The following is a 16,528-nucleotide window of genomic DNA, read 5'->3' on the forward strand; positions in this document are numbered from 1 at the left end:
GGAATTATTTGGTACTGTTTTTCAAGGTTTTAGTTTGCCTCGTTCTCTTCTTTAAATTGTTTTTTAAGTAAACCAAGTCGACAACGCGCAGGTTTCTGATTTCTACATCGAGCAACAGTGCTAAGGCACTAGCGGCAGAAGCCGGCTCGTCGGGTGCTGGTTCTCAACTCGCCACAACCCCCCCGTGTCCAGGGTACTAGAACAACCAGTTGCACAAGCACCACAGCCCCTCCAGCTGTCCCCGTCACTACCAACCCAGCCGTCGCTGTGGGTGACACAGCCTTGAACAGTGGCGTACCATCCCTACCCACTGCTCTTGTTTTCCCCAAGCGCCATTTTGGGAAGAACATGTGCTCATTTTGCCATGCCTGGTATCGTGGGAGACCATGGCTGGAATATTCAGTAAAGCTGGGTGCGTGCTTTTGTTTCCCATGTCGCAAATTTGGGGGGAACAATGATAGGGATTTGGCTTTCACAAAACAAGGATTTAATAATTGGAAAACAGCACTGGAAAAGGACAAGGGATTCACAAAGCATGCATCAAGTCAATGCCACATAAAAAATGAAAAAGCTGGTCTGAAATGTCCCAAAGAGTGGCCACAGGGTAATTTAATAAGCCCCACACAAATCGAAAAAAAACTGATTCTACGTAAAAACAATTGGAGAAGTAGTTCAGTTCCTAGCAGTAAATGAACTGCCACTTCATGGCAATGTGGAAAGCGGTGATGATTTCTCTGCAGGACTGTTCTTAAAAATGGTTGACTACACACTGGCCCCATGACTCCAAATTTTATGAAATAAACAAACACATCCCAGAAAATGCTAAATACACCTCTCAAAACATACAAAACAAAATTATTGAAACACTGGCAAAAATGGTATTAAAAACGATGAAAGGTAATTATGACAAAGCAGATTATGCTGGGTTTTGCATTAAAAGTGATGGAACTAGGGACGGATACAATGTGGAGAATCAGTCAGTCATGGGTAGAGTTGTCTGCAACGGCATTCCAAAGGAACACCTGATCGGTCTGCTTGACCTCAGTCAGGTAAATGCTGATTTTATTACCACCCAAATCTTGAGCATCTTTCTGACTCAGGCTATAGTGCAGCCGAAATTATCAGTCAGTGCTATGATGGAGCTTCTGTCATGAATAGGGTGAGGGGTGGGTTCAGGCCTTACTGCAGAAGAAGGTAGGGAAGGATATTCCCTACATCCACGGCTACAACCACCAGCTGCACTTGGCAGTGGTCCATGCAATGCAGGCAGAGCCATGTGCAAAAACCTTTTTTGATCTTTCAGGATCTCTACACTCATTTTTACACCGTCATTATGTTTCACAGAACTATGACGTTCCCTCCCTGAAACGACTGTTTGAGATCAGGTGGACAAGCCACCATGATGTGACCAAATGCCTTGTCAGAGGTTACAGAGGACAGAGCTGCTGCTGTTGATATCTGTACAGAGGCGTCAGGACTGCTGATGATGTTAAGGAGGCACAATTTCTTTGAAATAGGAAAATTCCTCCTAAAAGTTCTGGGTTCCTTGAAGTCTGCAGATTCTATGCTGCAGTCTCATTCTGTTGACCTGTGCTGTGCTTCAGAAGTAGTCAGTGCATCTCTGCAGGCTTTGAAGCAGATGAGAGATGAGGAAAGTGAGGCATTAACCAGCACACCTGCACCAGCTGCTGAAAGACAAAGATAAACAAGCTCACTGCTAACAGGTAGCGTTGTAATGTCCACTGTGAGCCACACAGAAGACTCCACAACTCCTAGCCAGGCTCTGAAGAGAGCTCTTCTCAACATTTTGGACATAGTCATTGTAGAGATGGAGACAAAATTTTCCAAAAGCAATCTTGATCTCATGAAAGCCGTTAACTGCCTTCAACCTCAGTCTCCCTCTCTTCTGGATCCTGACATGTTAAGTCCTTTGCAGAAAATGACAGGAAGTGACAGTGACAAACTTTCCAATGAGATTCTTGTCGCAAAAATAATGTTGGAGAAAGAATTCAAAAAGACTGATGATGATAACAGTGTAGTTTGTAGACCAAATATCTACATGGGTATAAGAATGCCTTTCCTCAGCTCCATCGCATGTACATATGTGACCTCCCTTGTGATTGGAATATCAGCAGCATAATGCAAGAGCTCTTTCTCCTCTTTGTCTCGTGTTTTTACCCCGTTCCGCCGTACTACGCTACATGAGAGAAAAAGAAATTTAGTCATTCTGGCTCACGAGAAGGCCATAACAACAGGCCTAGATATGGATGGATTTGTTAGGACTTTAGCACAGAAAAGCAGACGGCTGATGCTGCAATGACTGATAAAAGCCATAAAGAAATAAAAACAACAAAAATTCTAACAAAAAAAATTAATATATAAGTAAAATAAATTAAATAAAAAATGGAAGGATAGACGGATAAGAAGATAATATAGATTAAAGACATAAAAAAGATAAAAACCTTAAAAGATTCAAAGATAGATAGACAGATAATAGACAGACAGAGAGACAGACAGACAGACAGACAGATAGCTACAGCAACTTTTACTGTAAATAAATTTGTTAACTTTAAAAAACCTGAGCATGTGTCCTCTTTGTTACAATCCAGGCTGTCTAGTGGGCCTGGGGTAACAAGGAGGACACATGCGTAGGTGTTTAAGTTAACAAACACATTTATTTACCAAGGAAAAATAAACACAACTGGACTAATCGGCGGCAACTACAGTAGTAAAATAAAATCAACTCTACTTAGCCAATATACCTACAAATCAGGGAACCACCTGCACACACCAGAACATTAATGTTCAAATCAGGGAAACCCCTGCACATAAAAGACACAAGTTGGCTAAAAGAGATTAAAACAAGAACAAGCCGAGGAGCCAACAGGACAGAGCCCACATGGCCAGCCTGTTGCTCCCTGATGATGAGGTCTGGGTGGCTTTTATGCAGTGAGTCCTCACTCAACTGCTGATTGTCATTGCCACCAGCGCCGGAGGATGAGTGTTGTGAAGGGGAATTTATTGTCAGACTGTTTTTAAATTCTGGGGATGGGAGGAAATGTGGGTATGCAGGGCCTTTTTAATTTGTTAAGTACTTTGAGTTACATTCATTGTTCGATTAAGTGCAATATAAATAAAGTTTGATTTGATTTTGATTTGATTTTACCAATATTTGATGTACAAATACTGTTGACTGATATCCAGTACCTATTTAAGAAGTGTACCCCCTCACAAAAAAGAAAAACTAAAACATTTTAGTTTAATTACATCACATAGCGTCTATCATGCATGCTTATATTTTAAATATGGTCTGTACAAAACAACTACTTTAATTTAAAGGGACAAAGTGTAGTTTTTACCATTGACCTCTGGAAATATCCATCAAAATGTTGAAAAGGAATAAAATGATGTCCAGTTGTTGAAAAATATTGGTAGCTTTGTACCATATAACCATAAAAATTGGGTCCAAAGATGCTAAAGTGTAGCGTCTTTGGGGGACGCCATAATAGAAGTCATGTTTCCTTCTGGCCGACTCGAGGTCCTGTGCCTGTTGATGACATCACACTATGATTGGCTGAATGTATGACTTACTGAAGTTACGCTATCACACTCAAAAATATTTAGACAGTAAACACAAATTTATAAAAAAAACTACTAAATTATTTCCAAAAGTAAGTAAGTAGGTACATTTTATTTATTTGGCACTTATCACAGACAGACTCACAAAGTGTTTCACACAGACCAAAACAAAATAAAACCTTAAGTCATAAAATCATAATGATCTGAAAACAGAAATAGATTAACATCAGAAAAAATAAAGTCATAAAATTATAAAAATTCATAAACTGATGAAAAATTACTAAAAGATATGTGAAAGAACAGAATCAAAAAAAGAGATGTAATAGGGAGCCTAGGTCTCCTCCCTTTCCGGTTGGCTCATGGGTCCCCGGAAGAATGAGAAAAAAGAAAGCAAGTCAACGGGGCTAAAACAGTTATTTTCTAATCTGCATTGCCTTAGACCCAGGATCACGCGCATGTTGTACTGTAATTTAAATGAAATGTAATGATGGGTGTTTCGACCACGCCAGTCATGTACTTTGAGATTCATCAGCTTGTAAAAGTTCGTAATTAGCATGACTACAAATAAGACCATGGCACGTCGCATATATGACATCACCACCTAATTTCCTCTCCACTAGAGTTGCTGCTACTTACAAAATGGCCAGATTTATTGTGGTTCTTTCCTCCTCAAGGAAGGATTTGAAGTTTGCTGAACTTACAGCCATTTCCCCCTCTGTTTTTCTCTGCGTTTGATTTGATGATGTCACTTTCATGAAGTGTGTTTGTAGTCCTGGACTTATTTTCACGTAAAACCTAAAATAATGTTTCCCCTCTTCCTGCGCGTTCTTGGTATCAAACGTGTTTTTATAATTCATGGGCATCATAAGTGAAATCCATGGTATATAACAAGCAGAATTAGAAAATAGTGTTTTTAGCCCCGTTGACTTGCATTCATTTTTTCGTTCTTCTGGGACCCATGATCCAGAAATAGATGGGCGTGATTTAGGCTCCCCATATTTTTCTCCCAAGCGCTATTGCCGTATTATGATGACATCAGGCGCAGGACCCCAAGCAGATCCGATACCACAGTGCCAGAAAAACTAGAATTGGCATTGCATTCTCTCCATGGAATTAACTGAAGGACCATCAAAGTCACGCTGAGTTAGCATGCTTTCTGCTCTGCAGGTAACAACATTTACCGTAATGTTTTTTTTAAACTAGCGCCAGTCCGGTAGATATGGTGTAAAACTACCCTGAAATGTATACACTTCCCTCTAGAGCATGAAACTACACACTGACACTTTATAGAGTTCTTTTATTTCTATGTTTGTGCATCTTTTTCAGAATGCTAGAGGTTCTAAAAGTTTAATGATCGTTAAACAAAAGAGCTGCTGTAAAAAAGTACAACCTGCACACATCATCTCACCACAGATTTTTTTTGTTGAAAACACTCTGCTGCAGTAAAATCAAAGCTAACAAAGTGAATCAAAGCATCGTCTGCTGATGGCTGAAAGGTTTCCACGGCAACTGAAACTTTCTTTGAATTTGTGCCAGATACTCTCCGATCCTCTCTGCTCTGAATCCTATAAAAATCGGGGTTTGTCGAGGAGCAGGAATCCAGACATTAATGAGAAAACACTTTCCAACTGGGCTTTGCAACAAGATGATGACTGGCATGTCTCTGCACGCACTCACCATCAGCATGAAATGACACAGAAGGAGCTTAACTCTGTTCTCAAACGATAGCCGACTCTCAATAACTTTACAACACAGAAAACTGAATTAAAGAGGCTCAAACTTTCATTATGTCAAATAAAGTGCTTCTATTAAATATTGGGCTGGAAAAATGATTGAAAACCACAACTGAGTAGATGTTACTGAAGCACAGAAACTATATAGTAATGAGACTGGAAAATAACTAGAAGTAACTACTTATAAGACAGTGCAGTCTAGATGTGCACACATGTACTTACTCATTTTGCCGTCTGTGTGAACAAACTGTCAAACTTGAGCTGCAGCGATGAAACAAGTGACAGCTTGTCTGACAAAAACTCAAGTCGCTCACAGTTTCTGTCAAGATCTGGGGTAAAATGTAATAAAATAAAAGGTTCCTGATAAATAATGAAACACTGCAACTGAGCTACTTCCCCTGCCTTTGGGGAGACTCTTGTTGAGTCACATCAGTTTATAACATATTTTTCTAAATCAAAGCTGTTTTCCTACAATGACTTTGCTTCAGCAGCAGAGAAAGTGAGATTACACGTCTGAAAAAAGTCTGTGATCCCTTCTGTGTGTTGGCATGTAGCAGCTGTGTGTTGATGAGTGTGTGGGTGGGAGAGGGGGAGGAAGGGGGCATCAGGAGCTCCTGTGGACTAACACTCTGCAGCCAAAAGACCAACAGATAAATGTTGGTAAATATCATCATTCCTATTCTGCGTAGGAGTGTCCAAGTTGGAGATGTGTTGCTTCAATATTAGCACCTCCCACGAACACCTAGCGTGATGAAACTGTTGAATGAAGCTAACGTTGTGTTATTAAGAATGAGATCATGCTAACTACACATTGATCTAACAAGTTAATTGGGTGGAATTAAAAATTCAAAAACGATGAAAGAACCTGATGAACTATTTAGTAATTTCTCTACTTGACTCCTAATTCATTGGAAAGACATGTATGATGGCACGGTGACGCGTCTGTACCAGTGGCGTGTCCAGACCCATGTAAATGTGGCGGCCCAGGTGGGGCACTTCTTTAAGCATGGGTGGCACCTATGGTTATGGTATTTTTTTAACACCAAGCCTTTTGTGTACGATGTAAAGATAATTTAAATAGAATGCAGTGGCATCTGGGGTGGTCAGTCAGCAGAGGTGTGAACTCGAGTCACATGACTTGGACTCAAGTCAGACTTGAGTCATTATTTTAATGACTTCTGACTTGACTTGATCAAATAAAATATATAAAGACTTATGACTTGACTCGGACTTGAATGCCAATGACTTGTGACTTGAATCGACTTGCATCTGTTGACTTGATGATGACTTGAGCATATTTGATATTTTTGCACAAAAGTAGCACGACATGGAAAGAAAATCATGAATCGTTCTTCGTTCTGGGTTTGATCTTGTACTGTTAAATGCAGCAGCACTTTGTTTACAATCTGTTTCAGTTGCACTTCCTGCTTGTTTGAGCAAATAAATTAAACTTTAAGAAGCTTTATTTCTGGAATTTGTTTATTATCATTGTCATTAAATTGAAGTTGGACAAATGACATGAAATTTCAAAGTTAAGGACTTGGACTTGACTTGGACTTCCACATCATTGACTTTGGACTCAACTTGGACTTGATTGTCTTTGACTTGGACTTGACTCGAGACTTGACTGGAAAGACTTGTGACTTATTTGTGACTTGCAGAGCAGTGACTTGGTCATACCTCTGCCAATCAGATTCCAAGGGTGGCATGTGCTACCCCAGGTCACTCCCTGGACACACCCCTGGTCTGCATCTACTTAAACTTACATCACACAGAGGAGGGCACTTGGTCTGTGGAGATTAAACTCCCCATAGCTACATGGATAGAGTGAGTGTTAGTGTTTACAGTCCAGGGGCCTCATTTATCAACCGTACTTAAGCACAGATCTGTGTGTTTTGAGCGTAGGTATTAACATATGCATTGTGTGGGATTCATTATTTTGTACGTGTGCATGGAAATGTTCCTAAATATAAGAAAACCTCAGACCATGCGGATGAACAGCATCTAGTGGTAGAACCGCAACACCGAAGGTCTCAGTTGTCCATGCATGTTCCTCATCCACAAATAATTTTACCCAATAAACAATAATAGCAGTGGAAAAGCAGCTGTCACATAATTGGTAGTAGAACACCTGTGACTGAAGGAATCGTTCATTGTGGAAAGGCTGATGGTGAGTTATTTTGTAATCACAATTTAAACTCTTGCCTTTAATTTATGTTTGAATCATTTTTAATTCATCTATTAATACAATTTTCATTTAATTAAAATATTGTGCTTGTGAAGCCTTATGTTTTTGCTTGAGATGTGCTATGTAAAAAATTGTTTCTTCTTATTATTATTATTATTGGAGGATTTGGCAGAGAGTGATCTCTGTAGGAAACACGTCCTCCGTGAGTGCACTGATCTGATTCCTGAAGAAGATCTTTCCGGAGTTATGCTGTGATTTGGGATCCTTTGTGGAGTGACAAACAAACCGCACAAATCCAATTCCAATTCATATTTTATTTCACAACTACAAGAACCCCCCAGAACCTCCTCTGCTCCCCATCATACATGCGTTGTCACGGAAACCAGACTGAATGACAGCTCAGAAGAGGCTGCATTCTTGGACAACATTTCCAAATAAAACTAATTCCAAACAGAATGACTCCTTAAATGTAAAATGTAAACGACAACCCATTGACAATAAAGTTTTCTTTGTTTCAGGAAAAAACCCAGGGAATTCTCTCACGTGTTGAGGATGTAGCATGACCAAATATGGCTAATTGAGGGTGTTTCTGTATGTAAATGATGGTGAATGAACATGAGCACTGGGTACACACAGGTGGGATTTATCATCATACTGGAGGAACATGCAAACGGGAGTCTAACACGTTTCATAAATCAGGACTTTGACCCTTTGTACGAACATTAAAAATGTTGTTCATAGGAAGGAATATAGGACGGTTTCTGCTAACGTTTGATGAATGAAGGCCCAGGAACAGAGGATTCTGGATTCACCTGGATGGAGAGGAGAGGAGAGGAGAGGAGAGGAGTGGAGAGGAGAGGAGTGGATCGGTGTATAATTACGCAAACCAGCCCTATCCAGCCGTTTGCTATAGCTTAGCAGAACTAAAGAAAAGCTTTGACCGAGACAGTGCAATGCGTGTGAAGACAAAACCCACTTTGGGGATGTTTTTCATGAGGAGATAACAATATAACAGTGTCAAAAGCTCCAAAAACTGGATTTTAACCATCATTTATCAAAGAAAGCAGCACACTGGTCACTGCAAAAAATAGCTAGAAAAATCATGCAAGTACTTGGAAGCTGTTGGTTGGAGTTAATGAAGTTGCATTTAAATAAAACACGCAGCTAGTTCTTCTCGTTAAATCTCTGTGATTACAGTCTATTCAGTGTTTAAATATCAACAAGACAATGGGGATGGTGGCTGGTTAGGGTTAAAGTGGTCTTCATCAACATTTCTCTAGGCTTTTTGGGAGTTTCCCTGCTTTCTTTGGCTGTTTTTTAACATAATGTCCTTCTCTATAATGTCTATTTTGTGTTTAGATAGAGCAACATGGAGTAGTAATGGACAAAGTTAGAAGTGTTAGGAAGCTACTGTATATTTTTCATCAAATAGCTCATTAAGAATCAACGTGCGTGCTAAAGTTTGACTTTTATGCTATCCATACTTGGTCTTTGTAGATCAGGGGTGTCAAACTCAAACTCACAAGGGGCCGAAATGAAACTCTGGGACGGAGTCGAGGGCCAAACTTAATATTTTTGAAAAAGTGACGGCAAATTTGCACATTTTCTTTATCAACATATATGCAATTTTGTACCTTTAAATTTGGAAACAAACTTATTTCTGCATTAACACTGAATGTGGAATAACCAAATTACACACGAGCAAGTCCGTTTGAAATAAAAGGCATCAGTGGTATTCATTACTTGTGGTATATTCAGCATTTTTAAAATCTATTCAGGATTTATGTTTTCTTGTTTATTAATTTTTCTTATTTCTTATTCTCCTTTTTTTCTCCTGTAATAAGTGTCATCGCTGCTGTGACATCTAGCTTTCCCCACTGAGGAACAATAAAGGGATTTTCTATTCTATTCATCTATCTGCAGCCTTTCCACTTCCTGTTTACTGTAGGTTAAATCTTTTCTCACGGGCCAACAACAAAATAAAAATATCATTTTATCTTAAATGAAAATGCAACATCTCACCTGTTAACTTTCATGTTTTGGAGCAGAAAAAGAGCATAAAACCAACATATTTAAAGCTCAGTTTGCTCCACTGGTTTACTGTGATGCTCACCTGTTCCAGCCAGATACCTGAATCATGGGTTTATCTGAGCTGAGGAGGAGACTCCTGTTGTTTTGTTCATCTTCATCATAATAATGACAACATTAGATGACAACAGGTGCTCACATAGGTTTGTGCTGCTGAACATGTCTGAGCAGCTTGACCATGTTGTTGTGTGTCGGGGAGGAAACACAACCACAGAGCCATGCTGGTTTGAGCGTGTTGCTGTTCGCTGGAGTTATATCAGCTCTGTCTGGAAGTTAGTTGGAAAACTTCCTCTTTAAGTCGTGAACACATTACTGAGCAGCTAGAATCTCCGTTTCTGGGCTTCAACGTCAGAAAATAGCTGAGTGAACTCGGCGCTGAGTGAGAGGAGTGTTTAGTTTGTCCGAGACAGCGGAGCTGCAGACACCGGCAGCAGGAGCTGGAAAAACACAAAGGAGGGGGCTTCGTCGGCTCCGCGCTGACGCCGCAAAGCATCATGGGAGTTGAAGTCTTTGCGGTAAAATCGGCCAGCGGGCCAGTTTTAATATATTTTTTATATTTATCTCGCGGGCCACATAAAAATGCTCCGCGGGCCAGATGCGGCCCGCGGGCCTTGACTCTGACATATGTGTTGTAGATCAACAGGAACAAAATATGCCCGTTTAACAAGATCCTATCCAAAGTCGTGTGTTGATTTGACACAACACTGTTTCATCCCCAGAGCCTTTTTACGCTTCAATAGATCAGAGTCAAGTGTCTTAAAAACAGAAATAACCACAAAAACATTCATCTGAAAATGGTAAACAAAAATCCAGAGAAAATTATGAAAAATTTATATTAATGAAAAAACTAAATAGTCTATAAATAGAGTATGGTGAATATGGATCAAGGCAACTATATTAAGCTATGTGAAAGTTTTGTTCTTCCAAAGGTACAAAGATGTCAAGGTTGGTTGGTTCGAACCTCTCGCACAAGAAAAATATCAACAGAAATCAAACGATGAAAAACCAAAACTTCTGAGCAGGGCAATAAAACCACACAGCAGGCTGCAGCTTTTATGCAAGAGCCACCACTGATCAGAGTGTTGCTGCTAGGACACACAAGCAGTGATTCTGCAGGACGATTGGTGCACTACAGCACTTTACACAGCTGCCATCTATGTAGTCTTGTTATTGATTTATGTCTCACTACCTCTTTATGAGAGCTGTCTTTAAGCAAGTGCAAAGGCAATTTTGTGTTACACCTGTTCAATGACAATACAACAATCTTGAAGCTTTACACATCTTACGGACATCTCACATAAGCCACCAAAGTGAGCAGAGCACCTTCATCAGACTTTCAGCCCCATGCTCTAACACACCACACAGATGTGTTAAGGTCATGAGGAGCTGTGGATTTCCGGGTGATTTTCAGGAAACCAGCTTCACCACACAAGAATATTCTTGCCTCAAACTCTGATGAGCCTTGGAGGTCTGTGATGGAGCTTAGCACCCTGGCTGCAGAAGTGTTTATGATCAGCCTCCACATGTCCTGCATGCTTTAATGGCTGCAGTCATGAATGAATCAAACTCCATTCAGCTGAGGTCTGTCTGCTCCATGAGACCCCTGGAGAGCTAAACTACAAGGCCAACAGCATATGGCGCAGAGGCTTATGGGATTACTCAATTAGCAAGGTGGCTCTAGAGCTACTAATCTGCAAACTGTTCCAATGGAGTAAGAACACAGACTACATTAGAGGGGGCACACATCTTATCAGAACCCACTCCTCAATTAAACCCAAACCAGCACTAATCAGTCAGCTTTGAAAGTTGTTATTCTGACACAGTAGAGCGTTCCAGAGCAATAAGCCCCCACAATAATGAGCAGGCTTGCTTTGGACCACCTGATGCCATCTACAAGAAGCGCTTTCATAGTATTCATCCTGACAAGAAGTGCGCTGCAGGCATAAACACCGCCTTCCAGTGCGCGCACAAAGAGACGCGCGCTGCGTGGATGGACATGACGCACACATGACAAGACAAGTCAGCAAGTAGGCTAAAGTGTGCCAAGAAGGACTGACTCACCCAGGTTGATTCAGTCATTTATGCTAGAAAAATATATCTGATCTTTTATTTTTCATGATCTGGACAAAGATCAGCCTGAGAGCAATAAAACAGTTTCATAAATAATTCACAAAGACAGTAAAACTCTTGTAAAATGTTCCTTTCCTTCTGTTCCTGCCGCAGTGGTTTCATGCAGCCGTGTGTAGGTCTGGTCGAACGAACACCATGACTTACCATGTGGGAACGCGTTGGGTTGCACCGCGTGCAAAAACGCGTGCACCAAGTGGAACAGAATCCCGATGGGTCCCGGTTCGTAATGGGCCAATGTCTCGTAAACTCCCGCAGGCACATAGCCGAAATCCAACTTTCCCGGTGGTGGGAGTCTCCGGGGCTCCGTGTCTTCTTGTTGGAGTTCACCGGACGCTGAGATCACAGACAGCAGCAGCAGAGCCATACACGTCCACATCGCGATAAAACCCTAAACTGCGACTAGATGCTGAAAGACTGAGGTAAGTGACTGGACTCCTGTTTCTTATCTTCAGGGAGGAGAGAGATGGGGTGGTGAGGAGAGAGATGAAGTGTTTCGGTGGATGGACCACAGCTGTCTAAGTGCAGCTGCCCGAAGACCGAATCGATCTGAGCATCCTTCCCCTAATTAGTCTAAGCTCATTGACGGACGCAAACCGAATGATTTGCTCCGTCTCCAGTGCAATCAGTCCCACAGAGATGAGCGCGCCTGTCGCTTCCAGTCCAACATCAGTGCACACCGAGAGGCGCTGCGTCACGGAGCGGGCGGGGTGCGCACCGACGTCCCGCCTGGTGAGAGAAGCGCTCCTCCTGCCGGGGATGAAGTCAGGGCCATAAGTTAAACGGAAATGCACTAACCTCATCATTGACAGGTTTTTAATCCAATTTTTATACATTTGTTGTTAATCGTCATTCCACTGCTTTGTGGACGTTTATTCCATTTTTAAATGCATGACGTAACAGCCCAAGAGATGTATATTAAAATGTGGCAGTAAGTTAGAGACAGATCATAATTTGGATTAAAACAGCTTTAACTTTACTAGATGCTTTTTATCAAGAAACGTTAAATAAGTTAATGAACTTGAAATTTCAAATACGTCTGCTGTTACCTTTAATAATTTCAATTAATTCAAGTTGATAGCATTAATATGCAATGAAGCTTTTCAAAAAATATTTAGTAAGAGAAAACATCTCGTCATATATATATATATATATATATATATATATATATATATATATATAGGTCCTTCTCAAAAAATAGCACCTTGTGATAGTTAATTATTTCTGTAATGTACTGATAAACAGACTTTCATATATATTAGATTAATTACACGCAACTGAAGTAGTACAAGCCTCTTATTGTTTCTAATATTGATGATTTTGGCATACAGCTCATGAAAACCCAAAATTCCTATCTCAAAAAATGAGCATATCATGAAAAGGTTCTCTATTAACCTAATCATCTGAATCAACTAATTAACTCTAAACACCTGCAAAAGATTCCTGAGGCTTTTAAAAACTCCCACCCTGGTTCATTACTCAAAACCGCAATCATGGGTAAGACTGCCGACCTGACTGCTGTCCAGAAGGCCATCATTGACACCCTCAAGCAAGAAGGTAAGACACATAAAGAATAGGCTGTTCCCAGAGTGCTGTATCAAGGCACCTCAGTGGGAAGTCTGTGGGAAGGAAAAGGTGTGGCAGAAAACGCTGCACAACGAGAAGAGGTGACGGGACCCTGAGGACGATTGTGGAGAAGGACCGATTCCAGACCTTGGGGGACCTGCGGAAGCAGTGGACTGAGTCTGGAGTAGAAACATCCAGAGCCACCTTGTACAGGCCTGTGCAGGAAATGGGTTACTGTCACGATCTGCCCCAGCCTTCCTGACTGTGTTCTTCTCCTGCCCTGATTAGTTGTGTATTGGTTTCACCTGCCCTTGTTAACACGCCCAGGTGTTCCTGATTTTCTTTTTTTTTAAGTAAAAACGAATTTTAATTACAGAACGGGAACGGCAGGAACAAACACAACGGTGACTACAAACAACAATGATCTGACACAGGACATAGGAGACAGTAGGTATAAATACACTGGGGAAAATCAGGAACACCTGGGCATGTTAACAAGGGCAGGTGAAACCAATAAACAACTAATCAGGGCAGGAGAGGAACACAGTCAGGAAGGCAGGGGCAGATTGTGACAGCTACAGGTGCCGCACTCCCCAGGTCAAGCCACTTTTGAACCAGAAACAGCAGCAGAAGCGCCTGACCTGGGCTACAGAGAAGCAGCAATGGACTCAGTGGTCCAAAGTACTTTTTCGGATGAAAGCTAACTTTGCATGTCATTCAGAAATCAAGGTGCCAGTGTCTGGAGGAAGACTGGGCAGAGGGAAATGCCAAAATGCCTGAAGTCCACTGTCCACAGTCAGTGATGGTCTGGGGTAGCATGTCAGCTGCTGGTGTTGGTCCACTGTGTTTTATCAAGGGCAGGGTCAATGCAGCTAGCTATCAGGAGATTTTGGAGCACTTCATGCTTCCATCTGCTGAAAAGCTTTATGGAGATGAAGATTTCATTTTTCAGCTCGACCTGGCGCCTGCTCACAGTGCCAAAACCACTGGTAACCCAAACCACTGGTTTACTGACCATGGTATTACTGTGCTCAATTGGCCTGCCACCTCTCCTGACCTTAGAGAATCTGTGGGATATTGTGAAGAGAAAATTGAGAGATGCAAGACCCAACACTCTGGATGAGATTAAGGCCACTATCAAAGCATCCTGGGCCTCCATAACACCTCAGCAGTGCCACAGGCTGATTGCCTCCATGCCACGCCGCACTGAAGCAGTCATTTCTGCAAAAGGATTCCCGACCAAGTATTGAGTGCATAACTGAATATATTTATTTGAAGGTTGACTTTTTTTGTATTAAAAACAATTTTCTTTTATTGGTCGGATGGAAAATGCAAATTTTTTAATAGGAATTTTGGGTTTTCATGAGCTGTATGCCAAAATCATCAATATTAGAAACAATAAAAGGATTGAACTACTTCAGTTGTGTGTAATGAATCTAATATATATGAAAGTTTATCAGTACATTACAGAAAATAATGAACTTTATCAGAATATGCCAATTTTTTTTGAAGGACCTGTATGTGTGTGTGTGTGTGTGTGTGTGTAGTTTTTACCATTAATCTCTGGAAACATCCATCAGAATGTTTTTGAAAAATAACCAAATGATTCCCAGTTGTTCAAAAATATTGGCAGCTTTGTAACATATAGCCATAAAAATCGGGTCTAAAGTACATGGAGCAAATCTGACGGTGTTTCTCAATGCCAAGGAACCTTGCCTTGATGTCATAAGCCCAATCTCAATACTGCACTTGCACCCTTGTGCCCTTCAATTGCGCGTTCTCGGCCAGGGGTGTGACTGCGTAGGATGTCCTCCCAATTCTAGTGCGGAAGTTGACCACGCCCCCATTGCAGACCTCGGGCAAGGGTATTACCCACAAGTCATTGCTGCAGGGGAAAAGGCTCAAGTTCCTTTTCTGAAAATATGTATTTTTAATGAAATTAGTTAATTTTAGGACAATTAGTTGATGCTCTGAATGTTTTCGACAAAGCAGCAATGAAGTAAAATTTATTTCAAGTAATTGCTTTATTTGTTTGAAAGTTGTTCATAAAGGTTTTTGAAAAAAGTTTCACAGCGACCACCATCCTGGCATGCGTTGCAATCAATGACGCAATGCTCCCCGTCATAATGTTGCTCTTTAAATGCTGTGTTGTTTCCCATCTTTTCCACCCAGCTGACAGACAAGAGGACACCTTGTGGAGGGGCGATGTGATTGGTGGAGCTCTGCTCATCCCCGTACAATAACCTCATTGTCCCCGCTATGGAGCACACAGAGCCTGGTTCACGGAGACTCAGGCTGTTCCCGTTTGCGAGCACCTTTCTCTACACTGATTTTACCTGCAGAGGTGGAGGTGAAAAAACCAACAACCAAAAAACAAGTTTTAACATTTTCTGCAGCTGGATGACAGATTAAAACTTCCTCCACTGGAAGCAGCTTATGTTGTCATTTTCTTGGATTTCCTTTTATCTGTTTATATTAACCTTCTTAAGACTGTGTCAGATTTACCAACAAACCTTGACTGTCGTGCTGAACTTTGTCCAGATAACCTACTACTTCACCTGCCTTCCTGTCTCTATCCAACACTGGTCTCTGTGACAGGCCTGAAGCTAGTCTCAGCGGAGTAAGAAGCTTATCCCTCCAAGAATGTCTGCTGCAGATTTACTTCTCCTGACCTGCGCTCCCTAACAGACATGGTGCAGGTAAAAGGTGAGGTCACTGGTGATGTAGAACTTTGCCCACAAGCACAAATCATTCTTAAATTTAATTTTAGCTTCCCGTTTCAACAAAAGCCAGGTATTTTTAAATGCTGCTTCACACTTCCTAAATGAAACAAAAATATTCTACCACTTTTAGATTTCTGGAGTATATTTATATACTTGATACATTATTGTGAAAAAATCCTAAGCAGCTTTCTTATTTTTAAGAAGAAATCTGTGATGTTGAACAAAGCTTTTTCAGATTTTGAACATTTTTTTCCCAAGATCATAAACTATCTATAACATTTTATAAAAAATGACAACTTTACTCAAGAGGTCTTTTAAATAACTGACAACTTAGTAAAGACGGTGGCCTTGCAGACCAATGCAAAAACATATTTCCATTTCCTCAGCCAACTATATGAAAAAGCTAATGTCAAGAGTGTGAGCAGGAAATACTATTGAAGGAAAAATAACATTCCTCTAACAGTGAAGGATGTGTAGCTTGCGAACAAAGTGTTACGGCGCTCAGTTACTCTAAAACAAAACAC

At 40.9% G+C, this 16,528-nt stretch overlaps 1 protein-coding gene across 12 annotated transcripts in view; it reads right to left on the bottom strand.

Moving 5' to 3' along the window:
* Nucleotides 1-12,627, bottom strand: part of prom1a (prominin 1a) — a 101,176-nt gene extending 88,549 nt beyond the window's left edge. For 5 of the 12 annotated variants that reach the window (XM_054739328.2, XM_054739327.2, XM_070550225.1 and 2 more), the window contains exon 1: nt 11,863-12,623. In XM_054739328.2, coding sequence (XP_054595303.1) covers nt 11,863-12,094 — 232 coding nt within the window. In that variant the 5' untranslated portion in view covers nt 12,095-12,623. Of the gene's footprint in view, nt 1-11,862 lie in introns of all 12 variants that reach the window. The other 7 variants (XM_054739319.2, XM_070550209.1, XM_054739320.2 and 4 more) reach the window with 6 other exon arrangements.
* Between the last annotated feature and the right edge of the window lie 3,901 nt (nt 12,628-16,528).

This window comes from Nothobranchius furzeri, chromosome 1 (genome assembly GCF_043380555.1).
Source record: "Nothobranchius furzeri strain GRZ-AD chromosome 1, NfurGRZ-RIMD1, whole genome shotgun sequence".
In the NCBI taxonomy this organism is placed as follows: domain Eukaryota; kingdom Metazoa; phylum Chordata; class Actinopteri; order Cyprinodontiformes; family Nothobranchiidae; genus Nothobranchius; species Nothobranchius furzeri.